The 21,210-nt window shown below is 35.6% G+C and overlaps 3 protein-coding genes across 3 annotated transcripts; 1 reads left to right on the top strand and 2 right to left on the bottom strand.

Annotated features, from left to right (window-relative positions):
- Positions 1–2,940: 2,940 nt before the first annotated feature.
- Positions 2,941–6,581, top strand: LOC109149455 (ornithine carbamoyltransferase, chloroplastic). The gene is made up of 6 exons (XM_019297230.1): positions 2,941–3,094; positions 3,675–3,920; positions 4,413–4,747; positions 5,208–5,339; positions 5,429–5,704; positions 6,188–6,581. Exons 2-6 carry the CDS (start codon positions 3,710–3,712, stop codon positions 6,368–6,370), a joined length of 1,137 nt encoding a protein of 378 aa, XP_019152775.1. The 5' UTR covers positions 2,941–3,094; positions 3,675–3,709; the 3' UTR covers positions 6,371–6,581.
- Positions 6,582–6,920: 339 nt separating this feature from the next.
- On the bottom strand, positions 6,921–10,727 carry LOC109149453 (uncharacterized sugar kinase slr0537). Its single transcript, XM_019297229.1, has 8 exons — positions 10,434–10,727; positions 8,736–8,999; positions 8,511–8,582; positions 8,361–8,399; positions 8,129–8,236; positions 7,864–7,961; positions 7,647–7,764; positions 6,921–7,409 (listed from the first exon to the last, which is right to left on the bottom strand). The coding sequence occupies exons 1-8, from the start codon at positions 10,599–10,601 to the stop codon at positions 7,134–7,136; spliced, it is 1,143 nt and encodes a 380-aa protein (XP_019152774.1). The 5' UTR covers positions 10,602–10,727; the 3' UTR covers positions 6,921–7,133.
- A 5,077-nt stretch (positions 10,728–15,804) lies between these two features.
- LOC109149456 (gamma carbonic anhydrase 2, mitochondrial) lies at positions 15,805–18,666 on the bottom strand. Its single transcript, XM_019297231.1, has 5 exons — positions 18,387–18,666; positions 17,531–17,674; positions 17,257–17,382; positions 17,034–17,185; positions 15,805–16,391 (listed from the first exon to the last, which is right to left on the bottom strand). The coding sequence occupies exons 1-5, from the start codon at positions 18,499–18,501 to the stop codon at positions 16,113–16,115; spliced, it is 816 nt and encodes a 271-aa protein (XP_019152776.1). The 5' UTR covers positions 18,502–18,666; the 3' UTR covers positions 15,805–16,112.
- Positions 18,667–21,210: the final 2,544 nt, after the last annotated feature.

The raw sequence follows: 21,210 nt of genomic DNA, 5'->3' as shown, positions 1-21,210 counted from the left end.
AAAAAAAAAAAAAAAAATCTCTACTTGACTAATTTGATTAAGATTGCACAAGTTTCAATTTCTTATTTAGGGTAAGGATTGCAATTAAAAATGGAATGTATGTAAACTATGGAAGGATAGCAGACATAGTTGGCGTACGGACAGCAGAAAGGATTTCTATGTCTAGGGACTATCATCGTGGCAAGAAAAGCATGCGTAATAAGAATGACTAAGGTCAGGTTTTGTTTAAAATCGATTTCATATTTTTGTTTTTATTCCGAATCTCACAAAATAAAATTAATGCAAACACACTTCAACACAAAATAATGAGTCAAATTTTATTTTCACTTACAAAAAAAATCTCAACCAGCAACTCTTTAATATGTCACATCCTTTACAAAATTCAAACCAAAAAAAGAAGAAAACATAGTTCACCAATTATCGTATGAAAACTAAACTTTGAATACCGGATTTATTATTGCACAATGTCATTCAAATTTAGTTTACCTCTTATTTGTGATTTATCAACTATTATATAATAATGTGTTTACTTTGTACATATCTTCAAATAGTGAATGTGAGTTCCCTTGTGTAATATATATATATATATATAGGGGCACATTCTCGTGCGAACGGCCGCTCAGGAAAGAACTGCTAATCAACCCGCGCGCGCCACGTGTCCTGTGGTGCATGTAAATGTGTTATATGTGCAAGTAGTTGATGCACCTATGAAAATAAAAAGTGCAGGTAAAATCACTTATAAGTATACACCTACTTTCACCTACAAGTGCATGTAATTTTACCTTGTTAACATTAATTGCAATTGATTGGGTACACCTACTTTCACAAAGTGCGTGTAATTTTGCCTTGTTATTATTAATTGATCGGATGCACCTAGATCTGGACACGTGTCGCGCGCTAGTTGATTCACAGTTTTTTTCTGAGCGCGCCGTTCGCATCTGAACGCAATCCTATATAGTAATAAAGTTTGGGTCGTGGGTCGTATTTTGCAAGTTGACACAAACCGGTTGTGATTTGCAAAGAGTCACGTGCAATAAAACTTTACAACATTGTATTCATGAACAAGGATGATAATTCATATTCACTTGTGCACTTTAGTTTCCATTTTATTTTTGCGGGTCAAATTTTGATGTAAAGATTTAACCTTTTCGCCAAACTCACGTACTATATATAATTATTGAGATGAGATTTAATAGCAAATAATTAGTAATTATAATTAATTTATTATTTATAAAATTACTAATCTATTTTGAAGTGTATATATATAGAGTGAGAGCATGATACTCTTGTAGTTATGCATTATTGACAGATTTAAATTTGAGTCAACAGACTATAATCCAAGAAGACAGAATACGAGGAAGTGATAATGAGAGATTGAGGTAAACTCAATTGGTTGAGGAGCAAAAGGAGGAATTCGTCCGAGGAGAGGCTCACTTCTGATTAGGGAGAAGATAGAGAGAGACAATGAATAAATATTATTTATGATTAAAAGAGAAAGAAAAGTTGGGCAATATATAATACACGATGATCACGATCATTTTACAGAAACAAGTATAAGAAATACGATGTCACGGGTGGCTTCTAATATACTTGCATGAGGACAACCTTATCTTTCACTATTTTGACGGACAACCTTTATTGCCAAGTGTTAACGTGAATTCATGTTATATGTTCTTTGAGAAAATACTACTTTTATTCTTCACTTATGACTATATTCTAAATTTAATATTTTGGTTATTTGTAATATATATAAACTATCAGATATTATTAAATTGTGTGAATTGAATTTTTGAACCAAACAGGGATGCACTAAATTCTCATTTTGATAACAATGAATATATCTAGGGGTTAATTTTCAGCAATGAATCTAAAAACATAATAAGTGTCAATACAAGTTATGTCATTGATTTTTGTCCCTATTTTATATGCTAATAAATATATACATTTTGCTTTAATTGTTGTACATTCATTTGCATTGGACAAAATCACCCTTACACCGTTATAACATCGTTAGTTTTTAATATATCTACCAATCTTACCATACACCTACATCTATCATATCTTTTTCTTATAGCTTAGTATTATTTGTAAATTATTATTATATACAAATATAATTTTTTTTTTGTTTTGTTTTGATCACTATATTATTCAAATATATAATAATTCAAAAGTATCATCACTTTAAGAAATTACAAAACATAATTTTAATTAATTTTTTAAATTTTGTTACTTACAAATATTTTAATATTGGGCATAAGTTTTCGCGCATCGCGCGTACAAAATGCTAGTATATAAATAAATACCAAACAAACCAAATCAGGGAACATACATTCAAGCCCAAACCCAATATAAACATAGAATGTACCATTAGACATTTAGAATAACTGATTTAGCAATTGTTATACCATAGAACAAGTCCATCTTGAATTATGGACCTTTAAGTCAGAAAAGAGTAATTTTAGTTTTCTTACTTTTATGATGTGGCGTGCTTTGATTGCTTAATATAATAAGAAGTCATGAATTTTATCCACTTTTTTACTTCAATAAAATTTGAACATAATTGAGAGTAAAAGTTTAAAGTAAATTTGTGGAGTTCAAGTAGTATTTTTCATTCAAAAATTATATACATTCAATTAATATATTATGTACTTACAATTAACAATCTATGTGTCTATAAATAAATTGAAAGCACATAATATGTTAACTGTGTCTGTAGTTAACATATTATGTATCTGAATATGTGCCTTCAATTTATTTACACACACATAAACAAAATTGATATATAATTTTTCGATCAGATTCACAAACAAGATAGACCTTAATCCATGGTATAATTTGTCCTGGTACAATGCATTTCCAAGCAGCCCAAGCCCATTAAAGTTCGACCCACATCGGTAAAAAAAAATAATAATAAAATAAAAAAATTCAGATATTCCATTTGAAAACCTAGACGATGAGTTGTTGAAGATTTCACGGCTGAAGCCACTCCGCCTGCCACCTCGACGCTGCTTATTTCTCATTTTTCTCAGCTTCCGCAAAGTGCTGTCGCCTGGCCGCCTTTGCTTATCTGAACAGCAGGAATCCTCAAACCTAGGTGAGTAATGAGTTCTTACGTTGGAAATGAAGCTTTTCATGGAGTCATGGTTATTGCTTTCTGAATGTTATCGAGTTGTGAAACCGGAAATGCACTTTTTTGCCGATTTTCCGCATTGGAAATTTGGAATGTAGTTACAGATTCTAATTTTCGTCCGGAATTTAAGTGATATTTATGTTTAATACAAATGGCATTAAAGTATGGGATTCAGGGATTAGCATTTCTGTCATATAAGCATTCAGCTCTCAGTTTGTATGGAATATTTGCGTGTAAAAATTTAAGGTTATCATGTTGGAAAAATGTTAAATTGGGTTTAGAGTTTGGTTATCCAACAAAAACTGGTCGATCGAGCTAAACAATCAGTTATTTTTGGCACTTAATTAGAATATGTAATATAAATTTCAATTTTTTGATCAAATTGTTAAAGTTCTTATTTTTATTCACACCGTATATGGATTTTGTATTTTGTTAATTTAAATAAACTAAATGCTTGTTATGAGTGAAATTGATACAAATATTGCTTTCTTTTTTAAACTGTACTCTTGCCAGTGCTGTTCTAACTCTAAAGTTCACTTATTAGGGTTTATCAAGCAAATTCTCTGATCACCTCCAATAATGGCTGCTATTTCCTCGCAGTTCGCCTCAGTTGGATCATTCGACTCAGCCTCACGCTCCTCAGCTTCATATTTTACTCCCTCCAATGGACTTTCATTACGGTCCTTTGGCATCTCTGTTCCATCCAGGACCACATTTCCAGCCTTCCGTCAGCGCATCTCATGCCAAACTGCCTCTCCAGCAACATCTTTATCCTCAGTCAGTGGGAAAGGTTTAAAATTTATTATTTGATATTGAATTTAATTGAATATTGTAATGATGGTTTGGCAATAAAAGTGTGCTTTCAAGGAGAATATTCACTTCATGTTTGATATCGGGTATGTCTGCTGTGATAATATTTTTGAAATACTGTAGTTAATTGGGCTTTTGAAGTATACGTGTATTGGAACTTGACATTTCTAATTTCTCATAATCTGGAGGAAAGTTGATACTTTAAAGAATTTGTTTATTAGATTTTAAAGTTTTGGATATGTAACATTCCAATGAGTAGCTTATGCTAATCAAGCTCATTTTGGTCCTTCTATAGGGATTTTAATTGTACCCTCAATTCTTGTTTGACCCTCCCAATACGTTCATGTGTTTTTTTTCCTCTCTCTCTATTTTTTACCCCAATTAAAGTATGTTCATGTGTTTTTTTTTTTTTCTCTCTCTCTATTTTTAGATCTGTCATCATTAATATTTTTCTGTGCACTTGGAATTGCAGAATCTACGACTCAGAAGGACTTTCTTCACATAAATGATTTTAACAAGGAGACTATTTTAAAAATCTTGGATAGAGCTAGAGAGGTGAAGGCACTCATAAAATCTGGCGACAGAACATATCAACCATTTAAGGGTAAAACAATGGCAATGATTTTTGCCAAGCCATCCATGAGGACTCGGGTTTCATTTGAAACTGGGTTTTTCTTGCTTGGTGGCCATGCCTTATATTTGGGACCAAATGATATCCAGATGGGGAAGCGAGAAGAAACCCGTGATGTTGCTCGTGTTCTTTCTCGCTATAATGATATCATCATGGCACGTGTTTTCGCTCATCAGGTATGCCGGGGAGCGTTGAGTATGTTTAACAGTTTTGCTTGTAGCATAATATGCTATTGCTTTTGCAAAAAGCTTGGAACGTATGACTTTTTCTTGAGTTTGACTTTATGGATGAAGCACCCTTTGAATTGTTCCCCCCCACCCCAATAAAAAAATAAAAAAATAAATAAAAAAAAACCAACCAACCCAAAAAAACTCTTGTTTTTTAAGTGAACCAGATCTACTCATGGCCAATTTTTCTCCTTTTTTGTTGTCTTTATGACACTTTAAAATGCATTACAAAGGCAGGTGATGGACCAATCATTTAACCTTACGGTCTCTATACAAGTATGCAGGTTATGCTGTTGGACATATCATGCTTTATGCCCTTGCCTATCTGAATATGATTTTAGTGGTATTTGGGATTTTCATTTCATTTGACAATGAGTTAGCTCTATATTTTTGTTTATTTCTATTTTAGGACATTTTGGATCTAGCCAAATATTCAAGTGTACCTGTGATCAATGGCCTGACAGACTATAACCATCCTTGTCAAATAATGGCCGATGCCCTCACAATAATTGAACATGTTGGCCATCTGGAAGGGACAAAGGTAAGCTCTTTTGCTGTGTCAGCCTTTGGTATAATTTGACGTTCCTTCTGGTATTATTAATCTAATTTACAATGTGACTGCAATATCAGGTTGTCTATGTTGGCGATGGAAACAACATTGTGCACTCCTGGCTTTTATTGGCTGCTGTAATTCCTTTCCACTTTGTTTGTGCTTGCCCAAAAGGGTATGAGCCTGATGAGAAGACAGTTGATATAGCACGACAGGCCGGAGTTAGCAAAATTGAAATAACTAATGACCCTAAGGAGGCTGTCAAAGGAGCTGATGTTGTGTATTCAGATGTTTGGGCTAGCATGGGCCAAAAGGAGGAAGCAGCACATCGCCGTCAAGTCTTTCAAGGATTCCAGGTATGACTTATGAATGAGAAATTGACTTATTTTAGTCGTTGTTACATCTAAAATTCCTTTTGTGGGGTCCTAAGTAGAATATAATGCCTGAATTTGCCATATACTTTCAACATTAGTGTTTTTTTTTAGTATTACTGACTCTGTTACAATGTAGTATATGTTCATAGCTACTTTCTCAACTTACTGAAGCACAAAGAGTCAATACTGCCCCACTGGGGTTCAAACTCATGATCTGCCATTTGGGAGAGCCACTTCATGCCACTAGACCACACGGTCATTGGCTCAACATGAGTGTTTAAATGGATTCTAGTGAGAAATTCCACAAAGTTTGCCGATCCTATTGAACCTAAGTGCAGATTTATTCATATTGCATAGAATTTTCTTTGAATAGACTCCCTAGAAACTATTCCTCGTCAACGTTTACTACCCTGGAACTTCGACATGATGCCCGAATCATTTGACAATACTTATCACGATCTGCAGGTGGATGAAAATCTCATGAAATTAGCCGGTCCACAAGCCTATTTCATGCATTGTTTACCAGCAGAAAGAGGCGTGGAAGTCACTGATGGTGTAATTGAAGCGCCAAACTCAATTGTTTTCCCCCAAGCTGAAAACCGCATGCATGCCCAGAATGCGATAATGCTGCATGTGATGGGGCTGTAACTGGAATTCCTTGTACTGAAGTCTTGAGAACCTAGCAGTCCTGTGTTTTCCCAGTTTTTTCTTTGAATCTTTCCTTTCTTAGATTCATCAAACTTGCAGTACTAGTGTTTCCTTATGGTCTGTGATTTCATCCTTGTTGGATTGCCCCGGAGCTAAGTTTAATCTTTGGTATATATTATATGCTTAATAAAAATTGATGACTTTTTTTTTTGGTGGGTGTTTCCATACACATTTTCCTCAGTCACCCTTATCCAAGGGGTGTTTGGTTCAACGGATATTTTGAGGTAATGTAATATTTCTGAAAATCTTACATAATCTACGAATGTAAATTTTACGAAAGCTACGATCTTTACACACATAAGTTGCTAGTGAGTCTTCTTGATGGTGGAGTTCCATTTAGGCATCTAATTCTACAGAAAACACACATACAAACAACTCTCTGACAAAAAATATGGTGAGATTTGCCCGTACACACCCTCGAGTAGTAATGGCAGGTTTCTCTCTTCACTTAAAAAAGAGAAAAAAAGAAAGGGAAAATGCAAGAAGGGTATGTTAAGATTAAGACAGATTAACATAAATTGATAGATTTGAAATTTTATGTGTGAAATCTTGCAGAGGTTCAACATTAGGGGGTTATACTTATGCATATAAATCAGAAAAAGAATAGTTTTGGGTTGTGGGATGGGGATTTGTGGGTTGATGGAAAAGAAAAGGCAGTAAACAACAATCATGAACCACAACTGCAAGAGTATCATCATCATCATCACAAATCTCCAGTTTCATCAGAGCATTTGATGATAGGGTGAGGGATGTTGAGTCCTTTGGTCTGCATTTGTTTGTACATCCATTGCCAGTTCTCAGGTGTCACCTCACCTCCAAGAGCTCTGATCACCGATCCACCGCTGCACGAACCCACCTGACAGCACGCTTCCAGCGGCAGCCCTTTTATCAGTCCATACACAAACCCGCTCGCGAACAGGTCTCCGGCCCCCGTCGCATCTATCGCCTTCGACTCCCCAATCGCTGGAACCCGGACAACCTATAATCAAAACACCGAAGTTCACTACTGACTCTATTACATATTACAATGTAGTATCTGTTCATAGCTGTTAAGAGTCCCACATTGAAAAAATAAGAGAGAATATATGGGTTTATAAGGCCATGGGTTAGACTAGCTAATTGGTTGGATTCAATCTTTTAGTGTGGTTTGGCCTATGTGCATTATAGCCTAGTTGAGTGATCCTAGCTCAATCTTAGTTTGAAGAAAGACAACTACCTCTTTTCCGTGTTTAGCAATGCACCCCTTTTGCCCGAGAGTTACAACGGCCCACTTGCAATATTTGGCCATGAATTCAAGTGCCACCTCGGGATCTGTTTCTGTATCTCCTTCCCCACTGCAAGACACAAAGAAATCGAACACTACTTCTCGAAGCTAATTTAACATAAAAATCGGAAAATAAACCGTGTTTAATGGGGGGATGTAAGAAAATCACCTTAGCAACTCCTTCGCTTCATCCTCATTCGCAAAACAAAGGTCTATTTTTCCCGACTCCAATAACTGAACAAGCGGTTGCCTAAACTTCCTCACCATCTAGTCAAATAAAAGGGTAATCAGAGTTCAACTTCAAAGAGAGTAATTAGTAATTTCTACGAAATTATTCTATTCATGAATGTTATCCCAGACAACTCGATCGAAAAGAAGAGCAGTTGTTCTTGTACCTTAAATATGTAAATGGACACATAGTTCTAACATGTTACCTCGAAGCTAGCTAGATCTAGCGAGACATTGAGGCCTTCTTGCTTGGCGATCCGGATGGCAGCCTCGATTACATCTAAGTTTAGTATTGCGTATCTCATTACTAACCACTGTTACAAAATTAAAGTAATTAGTGACGAAACTGTAAACAAAATTGATCCAAAAGACACGGTCCAATGTTTGAAAAAAAGAAAGAAAGAAAGAATTCCCCTCGGGTCAACTGGAAAGCCTTACCTTTGATCCTTTGAAGTCGTCTCGATTCAACTCGGCTGCCTGATAAAGGATGGCATAATAAGATTCACGCAACACAATATCTAATAGCAGTACGAATATCTTTGAGAATCATGAACCGCTTGATTTGACGAGATAAAAAGTGGCATGCACCTGAACTTTCACCGCACTCGAAAGACAGGGACGCATTGTTCGATTCCCGAATTCATCCACGAGACAAACACACTGTGGACCAAAGTTAGTTAGTACGGGTTTCAGAACTGTTTAGAAATCAAGAATGTTGATCATATAGCCATTAATGTGCAATCCAACTATCAGCTTAGGCTTTTAGTTGAGATAGAGCACATGCTTCAATTAAGAAGTACCACGTATGCTCACCTGAGCTGTGGATCCGTTCTTCAACCGCAACCTCGAGGCATCCACATCGTAAAAGCTCATGTTGTTTATGAACAATTTGCCTTGGTCGTCATTCCCGTATGCCCCGATTATTCCACAATGGATTCCGAAGCCAGCGGCCAAGCCTCTAATAGTATTCGCAACACTTCCTCCCGCTATGGTCTTCAAGGGAGAAGGATTTTCGGGGGACGCAAGAATATGGGCACTAATCTCATCCAGAATATGCTTCAGCTCTTTAGCCGAAACCTGAAGTTGAAACAAGTAGTACAAAGGATAACAATAAGATTACGAGAAGCTCAATCAAACTTTCGATTATGTTGTATCTTTACTCTTCTAGTCAAACACAAATATGTTAGCACTTCCGATTTCAAAGGGCAATATCAATCCCTCGCAGTTTAGCAGATAAAACACACATTTTTTTTAAAAGTAATTTGTAATTAAGAAAACTAAAATTCAAGAAACAATGAATCAACGGTCCACAATATTATGTTCTACTATAAAAACAGATGGGAAGTGTTGGTCCTGAACATTATAAATATGGTCCGTCGTCTAGACTATTCTTTTTTAGGGGATCAATCCCTTTTAGGATTCTCACTCGGGATTCAAGATCAATCCAAACTATTCTCCTTTCTAGAGAATATTGTTTTGCCCATCCTCTATGATTTTGTCCCATCCTGATTCTTCACCATTAAAGTATATGCAGTCACATTGTTTCTTGGATTCCACAAGATCCTGATTCCGCTCTGGTCACAAAACATAGATATCTCAGCACCAAAACTTTTGCAACCTAATTTGAGTGACGAGGGAAACCCGTAGCTAGGTAAACCCTGCCTGGTAACCCTAGCAAGTAAAGGACCATAAACCAGCATTGGTTTCCCATAGCTGACTGGCTTAAACCAAGAAAGCCAATAGGCCGCTCCCACCGAGAACCGAACTTGGAACTTTTGCAACCTAATTTGAGTGACGAGGGAAACCCGTAGCTAGGTAAACCCCGCTTTGTAACCCTAGCTGACTATAAAGGACCATAAACCAGCATTGGTTTCCCAGAGCTGACTGGCTTAAACCAAGAAAGCCAATAGGACGCTCCCACCGAGAACCGAACTTGGAACTTTTGCAACCTAATTTGAGTGACCTGGGAAACCCGTAGCTAGGCAAACCCCGCTTTGTAACCCTAGCTGACTATAAAGGACCATAAACCAGCATTGGTTTCCCATACCTGACTGGCTTAAACCAAGAAAGCCAATAGGCCGCTCCCACCGGGAACCGAACTTGGAACTTTTGCACCCTAACTTTTAAGGCAGGCCAAATGCAATGAATTACAAGCAGAATTCAACATAAAATAATCCAAGAATTGCAAACAACAGCTGCATATTGTACTAAGAAACCAACCAATTTAACCAAATTCATTAAACAGTAATCAGCTCCAGCTCACGGCTGCATAAACTCACAAACACATAAAGGCAAAATCACGCCCACATATTCAAAGATCCAACCTTTAATTGCCCACATAATCTTTCTGCCCGCATTCAAGAATCTACCAGAAGACCATAACTTTGAAACAATCACAAAGAATTACCAAGTATCATTGTAACTCTGTCAAGCAAAAGCGAAATCAACACAAAATCATGTATTTTAACAATACACAGAGAGAGAGAAACAAAGAAAGGGAGAAGGGAATACGGGGAAGGAGCCGCCACGCTCGCCGGGGATTTGAGAGAGGAGGGACGAATCGACCCTGGCTACGTGATCCGCCAGGGCCGCCGGCTGCAAACCCAGAACCACCGGAGCACCACCGCTCCCGCCGCCGCCAATCTGGTTGCTATTATTGCATTGCAATTCAACACCCATTTCTTCTTCTTCTTCTTCTTCTTCTTCCCACTCCACTGGCAGGGTATTGCTTATTGCTACTGCAATTCTCCTCCACCCCCACCTCACCTCACCTCCCCAGTTGCTTTGCGTGTATTTCGTATTTATACTAGGATGTCGGACACTGTGCTGACTCCAAACTGCCGTGAGTGCTGTGCAGTAACTGTAGCATTATCTACCACTTGTTTAATTAATCCTTAATTCTATATTTTTCATATATCAATATAAAATAATATTATTTTGTTTGAATCTCATAAGTGATAATGTCATATTGTGGGCCAAAAGTGGGAAATACTTCGAGTGACGGGAAACAACAATCATGTGACGGTGGGAATGAGATAAATCCAATTTTGTGATGATCTTACTCGATAAATAATTATAAAGAAGTAAAATAATTTAGGTTGTCCATAAAAAGTCAAAGTCATAGAGTTAGGGAAGTCGATCAATAGCTTGAGTCTCTCCCGGATTCATCTCGTCTTTTGGAAAAATAAAAAGAATAAAAATAACTTGACTGAGGTCTCTAATTATATATATATATATATATATATATATATATATATATATATATATATATATATATATATATATATATATATATTGTTAAGTTTAATATAAAAAATAAAATTAATTAATATGGATTTATGTATAAAAATTAAAAGTATTATATTTTCTTTAAAAAATTATTACACATCTCACAATCTAGAAGAGACAATATCATACGAGATTGACTTATTCTCATCCAATATACAGAATTATTATTTAATATTAACTTTTATTGTTTTATTTTCATTAGTGACACTATAAATATGATAGATAGATTTACTATTTTAGTATTTAAACATATGAAAAAAAGAAGAGATGGACTCACCACCCACCCACACTTGATGAATGAAATCCCAACACAAAAGCTTTTGATGGTATTCTTGACTTTTCCAATCCCACATAATACAAACTACAAGTTTTGGGACCTTGGGTCTTTGTATTTGTTATTTACATGCTTCTTATAGCAATATAGCATTCTTCCCAAAAGGTTGAATCCCCAATTTCAAGGGCCCCACACCCTGACACCGACAGAGCATCTGGAAGGATGTAAATCATGATAACTCAGCTGAACCACAGATACTAGAGCTTTGCTTATAACAATACAACATTGTATTATTCCTTGCATTCCTAACTTATCATTGTAGTTACCTTAGGCTTCACCGAATTATGTTATGGACCACCTTAGGATCTCACTCCAAGAGTCCAAGTTGATAAGGAGGTAAATCAAGAGACTCAATATCAAATTGATTATATAGTCGTGGCTCATCTACTAGATTAATACTTGAGAATGCTCTCAATAAGATTTTTAATTTGACGATTAATAAATCGAGACACATTATTCCATTATACAAGATTTGTGTGTTCTATAATATTTCCAAGTATTTTCTTTGACAAAGCAGGACATTTCTTCCACTAGTACTCTAGTTTTGGGCATGATAAATGTGCTTTTTCCAAAAAGAAGCAGACCAGAATACATTTGCATTTTAGCTGTCTTTGTCTATTCTTCTATTTTGCTTTATCGGTTACAAAAACTTGTGGAGGGGTATCATGGTCGAATCCAATTTCTATTTACAACAAAAATCTTATCCAACCAGTCTCACATTTTCATACAAAGTTCATACTTCCCCTTACATTTACAAGAAAAGTTTGTAAACAACAATATAATATATTCTTTCTTGCGGTGAAGCCCCAAGGCCAATATAAACATCTAATAATTTACATATATGTTTTATTTGTATACATAAGTTACTACTATATATGTGTATATATACCACTGTTGCAAAAATCGCGCCTGGCACTAGGCGGTCGGCCTTCTAGGTGCCCGCCTAGGTGTTCGGCCTCCTAGGCGCTCTATGCGGTCCCCGGGCGCCTAACGATTTTTTTAACATTGATATATACACACATATATATAAGAGGGTGCATGGGGCAGAGTGAGGCTGACAGCTGCCGCCATTACCCCCTCTCTGGACGATTCGCCCCTATCCGATGATGTACACCTCGCTCCTGTACAATAGTTTACAAACTACACTAGAGAGTACGTTAAATCATACTAAGAAGACTCTATGCAACGAGTTTGATTAAAAGGATGTTAGCAATAATCAAATTTGTGAATAAGAATCATGTTTTACCCATTGAACTAATTATTTCCAGACACGTTAATATATTTTTCAATCTTGTTGTACCTAACGTGATAAAATAATAAAAATTGTCGAGACATAATGTAATGCAGAGTGACTGTTGTGTTATTTTCTTGGACATTTAATGCATGAAAACAAAAGAAATCAGTTTCTATTGTCTAGCAAATAGGATTGGAGATGTTTTCGTCGGTTATTGAAAATTGTCTACATCTTGTTGATTTTTCATCATCTAAAAATATATTTTTTCTATAAATTCTTTAAATGAATTGACTAGAGTCGGTCCAACAAAAACATAAAAATTCTATATAATGATGATTAATTTATATTATTTATCTGTCTTTCATATAAACACCGACATTTAACTTCTGACAATGAAATATTAAGGCAACCTCAATAGAGTTATATTATTTATATGTCTTTCATATGAACACCGACATTTAACTTCTAACAATGAAATATTAGGGCAACCTCAATAGGAGAGTCTTCACCAAGTTTTAAAATAGTAAAATCCCTTGGATGAGTTTTTCACAAATGGAAGAGGAAGTTTTTGTCAAAATTTTACTCCTGAAAAACAAAGTTTTTTGTCAGAAAAAGAGGAATAGCAGAGCTTATGTAGTACGTAGTTGTGAATTATGATTGAGAAAATGAGAAGTGGGGCCCGGGTGTGAATAACAAGGAGGATTAAGACAAGAAAAAAAAAAAAGAGATTAAAATATGAAGATAAAATGATAGGTCCACAAAAAATTGTAAAAAAAGTTAAAAGTAATGGGAAGAAGAAATTTTATGATTGAGTAAAATAGTGGATGTTAGGGCTTACAAATATCTGAGAAAAAAAATTATTGAGGATGTCCGTATAAGGTCAGTAGATATTGAGAAAGCTCTCAATTCAATCCCAATTTAGAAGAAGAAACAACTAAGTAGAAATTAATTAAATTATTGCACTTCAAATTCGAAAAACTCTTCAAATTTCAATTACTTCATTCCCCTAACTCAAATTTAAATTATTATTTACAAAAAAAAAAAAAAAAAAAAAAAAAAAAAACTCAAGTTTCCCCTACTTAGATCATGGCCTTATTTAGTAATATAGTTAGCTTATCAATAAATTTTGACTTATTTGACAACTATTAACTGTTTGACTTGGTTAAATAATTAATATGAGTGCTTGATTAATTAGTTTTTTATAACAATTTATTGCTTCAAAATGCTAAAATTCAAAAAACTGCTCAAATTAGATTTTTCAATCAACTTTTTTAAAAAAAAAAAAAAGTCATTTTGCATGTAATCAGCTATCAACTAACAGCTAATTTACCAAATACTTTTCTATAATCAACTAATGATATCAACTAGTCAAATTCACTAATTCAATCAGCTAAGAACTATTTACCAAACACTCCCATATATTTTGTATACTATATAAAGCATTTTTAGAAACGCCTTTGAAAGTGTTGTTTTGAGCTTGACAAAAATTAGTTTTATATAGCAAAATATGAATGCATTAATAGTAGAAGGCAAACGGCATGGATCCGGTCTATATGATTCAACTAACAAAAAGATTCTATTCAAATTCAATTGACCACATTAAATTAATCATTATAGAAATATAAATAATAAATAAATTGGGTAAATTATTGATATTTTTTTCTCAAGTTATTCTAATAACGTGAACACTTGTTTTTTTAAATTACAATAGATTATTGTATAGTGTTATTAAAATTCTATGAATTAATAATACATATAATATATTTATTTTTTTAAAAGAGAGAGAAGTAGAAGGACTAAGGAGGTTGTAAGTAAAAAAACAGAACTACTATTTTTTTTTCTTAAAAAAAAAAACTATCCTTATTGGCTCAACACAAAAATTTAAAATTGACGACTCGAAATTTACTTTCTTTATGAACATTTAGGATAAGTTTATGAAGTCTAAAATATGGTATAACGAATCTAAAAAATCTGAGTTAAAAAAAAAAAAAAAAAAAAAAAAAAGAATGTTTTTACCGTGTTATTGCTCGGGTTATAATAAAACAAAAGAAGAGATTCCTTGAATTGGCAGTATATATAAAAATGGAAATGATTGAAGAAGTGGCGAATCATTTTTGTGATTTTTGTGTGCAGAAAGCACAAAAAGAAGAAGCTGAATTCACGGGGATGACTCATCCTTGGCTCTTCATCATCCAATTGGCCATTATTCTTCACCTTTTCAAGATTCCCTACCCAAAAGATGCCAACACTATGCTCACCTTAATCATTCTACATATTATAACCATTCCCTAGTTTTAGGTTATGGACTTTAATTTGCCATCACATAGCTTTTCCCACTACTATCCGCGAGAAGATATTTCTTTGCAGACCGGATGACAACACATATAGATGATAGACACTTTGAATTGCAAGTCTTTGATTCCTTGTCGGTGGTGTACCGTTGTAACGGTTGAGCATATAATCATTAATGTGCAATCCAACTATTAGTTTAGACTTTCAGTTGAAATGGAACACATGCTTCAATTTGGTATCAAATTATACCAAAAGTCATGACATAGTTTAGCTTTATTTCTTCCCTGTATCCAGGGACGGAGCCAAAGGGGGGCAGCTGCCCCCCCTCGCCCCACCCCCACCCCCACCCCCACCCCATATATAGTCTTTGTATGTATATATTTATATATAGTACAGGGTTTAGTATTAGTATAAAAAAATTATAAAATTTTAATAAGAGTGAGTTAAATTAGGTGGTAGAACACATATTTGACAATAAAGAGGTCAAGGGTTCAAATTTTAGCAACGTGTTTTATTTTTCGTCTATATCCAACAATATTTACAATTATATTTTTAAGTAATTTATTTATTTTTAAATTATCTCTTTTATTTTAATGTTTCGTCTTTACTGAAAAAAATTTCTAAATCCGTCTGTACTGTTTCGCCTCCCCCCAACCAAATTTCTGGCTCCATCCCTGCCTGTATCGAAAAAAAAAGAATGTACGTCCTCGTTATTTCGAGCCAAAGAAAAGACCAAAAATGAGGGAAATTGGAACAATTATCAAACAAATCTTCCAAGAATGCCATAGTTATATGGTATACAATTCATGTAGTTCATCTGAGGTGCAAGAAAAGAATACATCAATATGTTCCCATGCATATTGCTCTATATAGCCATTCAATTGGTTGTCCCTTGAAAAAAACCAGGGAAGAGAAAGATTGAATCTTGAAATGGAAGCACAAACATTATTCTGGGTAGGAAGACAAGATCCCGATGATACTCAAGAACGCGATGGAAGAGATCAAGAAAGCTACCTAGCGACTAGCGTGTCCACTGTATCCCTCAGTTTGCACTCTTCGCTTTATCTGGCAGAATGCTGTCAGGAAGAATGAGTTCAGAGGGAGTTTCGCGGACGACACCAATCATCGAGTCATAGTCCTCATCACGACGAGCATACTTCTTCCTCAACATCCTCTCGAATTCAATTTCATCGAAAGATTTTGAATTTTCAGCAGCATGGACCCGTGCCAGGTTGGAGTAAGTGGTGGCTGATTGAGTAATAAACGCTATTTCTTCAGCAGTAAGCTTCCTCAGAAACTTAGCAGGATTACCCGCCCATACCTGTGATGTAACATAAATTAATAATCTCAACAAGGGCAAACTAACTTCGGCTTTCGATTCATGAAATAGCGCACAAGATGCAACTAACAGATAATTTGCAGTTAAACTTCAAACGCAAAATTTAGTATAAAAGCCAGAACAATTTTCGTGTGCTGTAAAGTTCATTAACTAAAATCTGGGACTTATAGATCGCCACCTAGCAATGAAGATCGTAGAGGGGATCACCTAAGCTCTTTCCAAATTCTAACCATTCAAAGAAGCAGTAATTTGTCATGGCGGTACTGACTCTGTTACAATGTAGTATCAGTTCATAACTACTTTCTCAACCTACTGAAACACAAAGAGTCAATACTGCCCCCACTGGGGCTCGAACCCATGACCTCCCATTTGGGAGAGCCACCTCATGCCACTAGACCACACGGCAGTGTTGCAAAAATCGCGAAAATCGGCGCCTAGACGCTAGGCGGTCGACCTCCTAGGCGCTCTAGGCGGCCCCAGGCGCCTAGCGATTTTTTCAACATTGTCACACGGTCATTGGCAAGTATGGGTTAGCTTGTCTGAGTATAAGGCGATTGAATTCCATCGAGAATTACAAAATAAGGTTTCGTGCACTCGAGTGATGGAGGAATAACGAGGGCATACCTCTCCCGACGGAACTTTGGTGCCCTGTTTCACAAGGGCACCCGCAGCAACCATCGCATGTTTCTCCACATGTACATCATCAAGCAAAATGGCTCCCATGCCAACGAAGGCCTCATCATCAACGGTGCAGGCATGTATAACAGCACTGTGGCCTGTGGCTTTTTAAGTCATCATCGATAAATTTGGGAAGATACGGGCAATAAGATTGGCCTGGAACACTTACCGATGGTGACATTGTCCCCAATAATTGTCGGTAGCTCCTTTCCGCACAATTTTGATTTTTCTACGACAACAAGGGAGTTATCCTGTATATTGGTTCCAGATCCCACGTGTATGCTGTTTACATCACCTGTATATAGAAGGAAACAATCAACCGAATGACAAATAACAATAACATAGTTTCAAAGGGTAGTCACATTAAATGTTGTACAAGATAATTCTCGTTTATGTGAATTGAAACGGCGTAGAGTTGTTAGACAGTGTTGGTAATCACGTACCTCTCAGAACACATCCATACCAAATAGAGGAATTTTTCCCCACCAGAACATCGCCAATTATTGAGGCACCTGGTGCTACAAATGCATCTTTATCAACAACCGGGGATTTATCAAATATGCCCATCAGTGTTCGGTGCCTAGACACTAAACAACATAAAGAATGTCAATAACTAAACATTACTTGGAACCAAACAAGCTAAGTAACAAATCTAATGATGAGGGAAACTCACAACCACTTCCCGAGGGTATGCACCGGGTAAACCCCACCTTGTGATCCCAGCCGACAAAGGACTACAATGAAGTAAACCAACCTAGGTAACCCATAGCTGATCGGCTCAAACCAAGAAGGCTAATAGGCCGCTCTCACTAGAAGTCGCACTTGGAACCTTATGGTTACCGAGCTAACAGTTTGACCAGCTTGGTTAGGTGCCCTTGCAATTAGGATTGCGGCGACACCCAATACAATGAAAGTAAATAGGGAACTAATACAGAACCATCATATCTCTCCACCTCTCTTCCTCTGCAATTTCAAGATCTAACATTGCTTACAATCTCACATAGCACATAAACAATGTTTTACTGTTCCCACTTTCCAAATAAAATCCCCATATCCTTCACAGCTTTTTCTATAATCACATTGGTCACAGATTGTGTTCAGGATTCTAATATTCGCCATTTCATCCACAAATTGAGTTCTCCAAAACACCACTAATGAACCATGGATGTAATCTACCTAATCTCCTCATTATTACTTTCTAATAAAAATCAAAACTTTACAGTTACAGATTTTCCGGGCGTTAATTAAAAACGTAAAATTGAATCAGAAAAATGAAATTTCAGGAGAAATTCACCATACATGTTTCCTGTAAGTAGTAGCCGCCTTGCAGGCGGTTGCCGAAGCGATCAAGGGCTTGGCCGGAGCCTCGGATTAACGAGCCCAGTGTGTACACTGCTTTTCCCAAGCTTCCCATTTTGCCCTCCTCCTACTTCCTCTGTTCGACTGTTCCTCCTTGATCTTAATTAAGGTCTCTGGTTGTTGATGATCTCCGGGAAATGCCGCCCTGTCGTACAAAGCCCCGGGGGTCTTGGAAGGGCAATTTTGAGATTCGATTTTTTTTTTTTTTCTGAATATTTTATTTTTTGGATGAAGAGAAATTTTTTTTTTTGGAAATTTTTTTTTTAATGCTACTAGCTCTATTACAATGTAGTATCTGTTCATATATTTTTTTAACCTGAAACACAAAGAGTCAATAATGCCTCCACTGACAATCGTTATATCCTACACCACGGCGCACATAGCACTGTGCGCCGCGCGCCTCCCAAAACGACGTCGTTTTGGGATAGTGTTGGGAGGCGCGGTAGGAAGTTGCTGAGATTATGTGTATTTGTTCACAACGTTATGTGTATTTGTTCACAATGTTATGTGTATTGGTTCATACAGTTATGCGTATTTTTTATACAATTATGTACATTCTTTTTATACAATTATGTACATCCGAATCAGAAAATTTGTGTGTATTATGTTAAGAGTTGATGTGTATTATGTTAAAAGTTTATGTTTATTATGTATTATGTTAGATTATGTGTATTATCTTTTAAAAAGAGTATGTATATTTTGTTATATAATTATGTACATTCATGTATAACATTATGTGTATTCTAGTATAACATTATGTACATTCTTGAACAGCGGGTTTTTTTTAAAAGAAAAAACTACTGCCATTCACTGGGGCGGGAAATTTAAAAAAAATAATAATAATTAAAACGACGTCGTTTTGCATTTGGGTGCATAGTGCAACGCGCGCCGTGGTGTAGGATATAAATTGCCCTCCACTGAAGCTTAAACTCACAACCTTCCAAATGAAAGTCCAACCCGAATACTATTAGACCACATAGTCCTGGTTTTGGAAACCTTATTTAACTATATTAATTTGGTAAATTGTATTTATATTTAGAATAAGGATTAAATAGGTCCTAAAAAATGAACACAAATTGTAATTGGATTACCAAATTAAAAAAGAAAATTGTAATTGAATCCTTAAACAACAAAAAATATATAATTTAATTGGAAATGATTTGTTTACTCGTTAATTACTAGCGTTACAGTTACCGAATTAAAAATAAATTTTTAAAATTTTATTTTACATAGAGTTAATTCCAGTAATGATCCTCCGACTGTATTGATTTTTCAAAATTAGTCATCGACTTTTAATTTGGATACTTTATGTCCTTTGACTTTCAATTTCTTTCCAATTGAGATCCTTTCGTTAGATTACGATAAATTGGACTTTAAATGAAAGGGTAATGTAGTCATTTCATCTGCCTAATGTATAATACTTCGTATTTCTCCATTGTATCCGCGACTTCGGTCATCAGATTCACTTAATTGCTTAATCTCTAAATCCACTCGAAGAACAAAATTCCATTAGGAATTAAGCAATTAAGTGAATCTGATGCCCGAAGTTGCGTATACAATGAAGAAATACGAAGAATTATACATTAGGCAGATAAACTGACTATTTTACTCTTTCATTTAAAGTCCATTTTACCGTAATATAACGAAAGGACTTTAATTGGAAAGAAATTAAAAGTCAAGGGATGTAAAGTATCCAAATTAAAAGTCAGGGACTAATTTTGAAAAATAAATATAATCGGCGGATCATTGCTAGAAGAGTAAATACCCAAAATGGTCCCTCAACCATAGCTAAATTCACAAATTGATCATCGACTTTCAATTTCAACCAATTAAGTCCTTAACTTTGCAATTTTAACACGATTTAGTCCCTAACACTTCTGCATTAACGCCGGCGCCTGCGCCGTCATCGACGATCTCCAAAAATACCCGCAGCTCTCACCGGAGCACATAGAGGCCTCCAAGATGACTCTGCACCGGTTCGGAAACACGTTCTCTTCTTCACTCTGGTACGAACTCAACTACATTGAATCCAAATGGATGATGAAGAAAGGCGACAGGATTTGACAGATTGCTTTCGGCGGTGGATTCAAATGTAACAGTGCGGTCTGAAAATGCAACCGGAACTTTAAAAAATCGACGATGGACCATGAAATTACATATATATCCTCAAAAATCACAGTCAACAAATAGTCAAATAAACGGAGGATCAAATCGTGTTAAAATTACAAAGTTAATGACTTAATTGGTTAAAATTGAAAGGAGAAAATTACCGATTTGGTCCCTCGACTATGAGGATTTCACCAATTTGGTCCTCGACTATCAAAATTACTCAATTTGGTCCTCGACTATGACATTTTTACCTGATTTGGTCCTAAGTGTTATTTGCAGGTCAAACCTAAAAGGCAATTTTGGGATTTTAAAAAAGTATCTTCCTTCTCATTCACTAAATCTAAGTCGTTTGTTTTATATAAATAGGTTATTTGTTTTCGATAGCAGTCGCAACTTCAATATGCAACAAAAGTGCAGTGAATCATATTCGTCCAGCTATAAGAATCGAATGATGTTCGAAAATGGAGATGCTTATAGTTGGAATTTAAATGATGTTGGCACAAGGTAGCAAATTTTTGAACATCATTCGATTATATAGCTGGATGAAGATGATTCACGGCACTTTGGTTGCATATTGAAGCTGCGACTGCTATCGAAACAAGTAACCTATCTATATAAAACAAACGACTTAGATTTAGGGAAGAAGAAGGAAGAT

The sequence above is a fragment of the Ipomoea nil genome, unplaced genomic scaffold (assembly GCF_001879475.1).
Source record: "Ipomoea nil cultivar Tokyo-kokei standard unplaced genomic scaffold, Asagao_1.1 scaffold2159, whole genome shotgun sequence".
Taxonomy (NCBI): domain Eukaryota; kingdom Viridiplantae; phylum Streptophyta; class Magnoliopsida; order Solanales; family Convolvulaceae; genus Ipomoea; species Ipomoea nil.
This window is presented reverse-complemented; position numbering and strand designations above follow the sequence as displayed.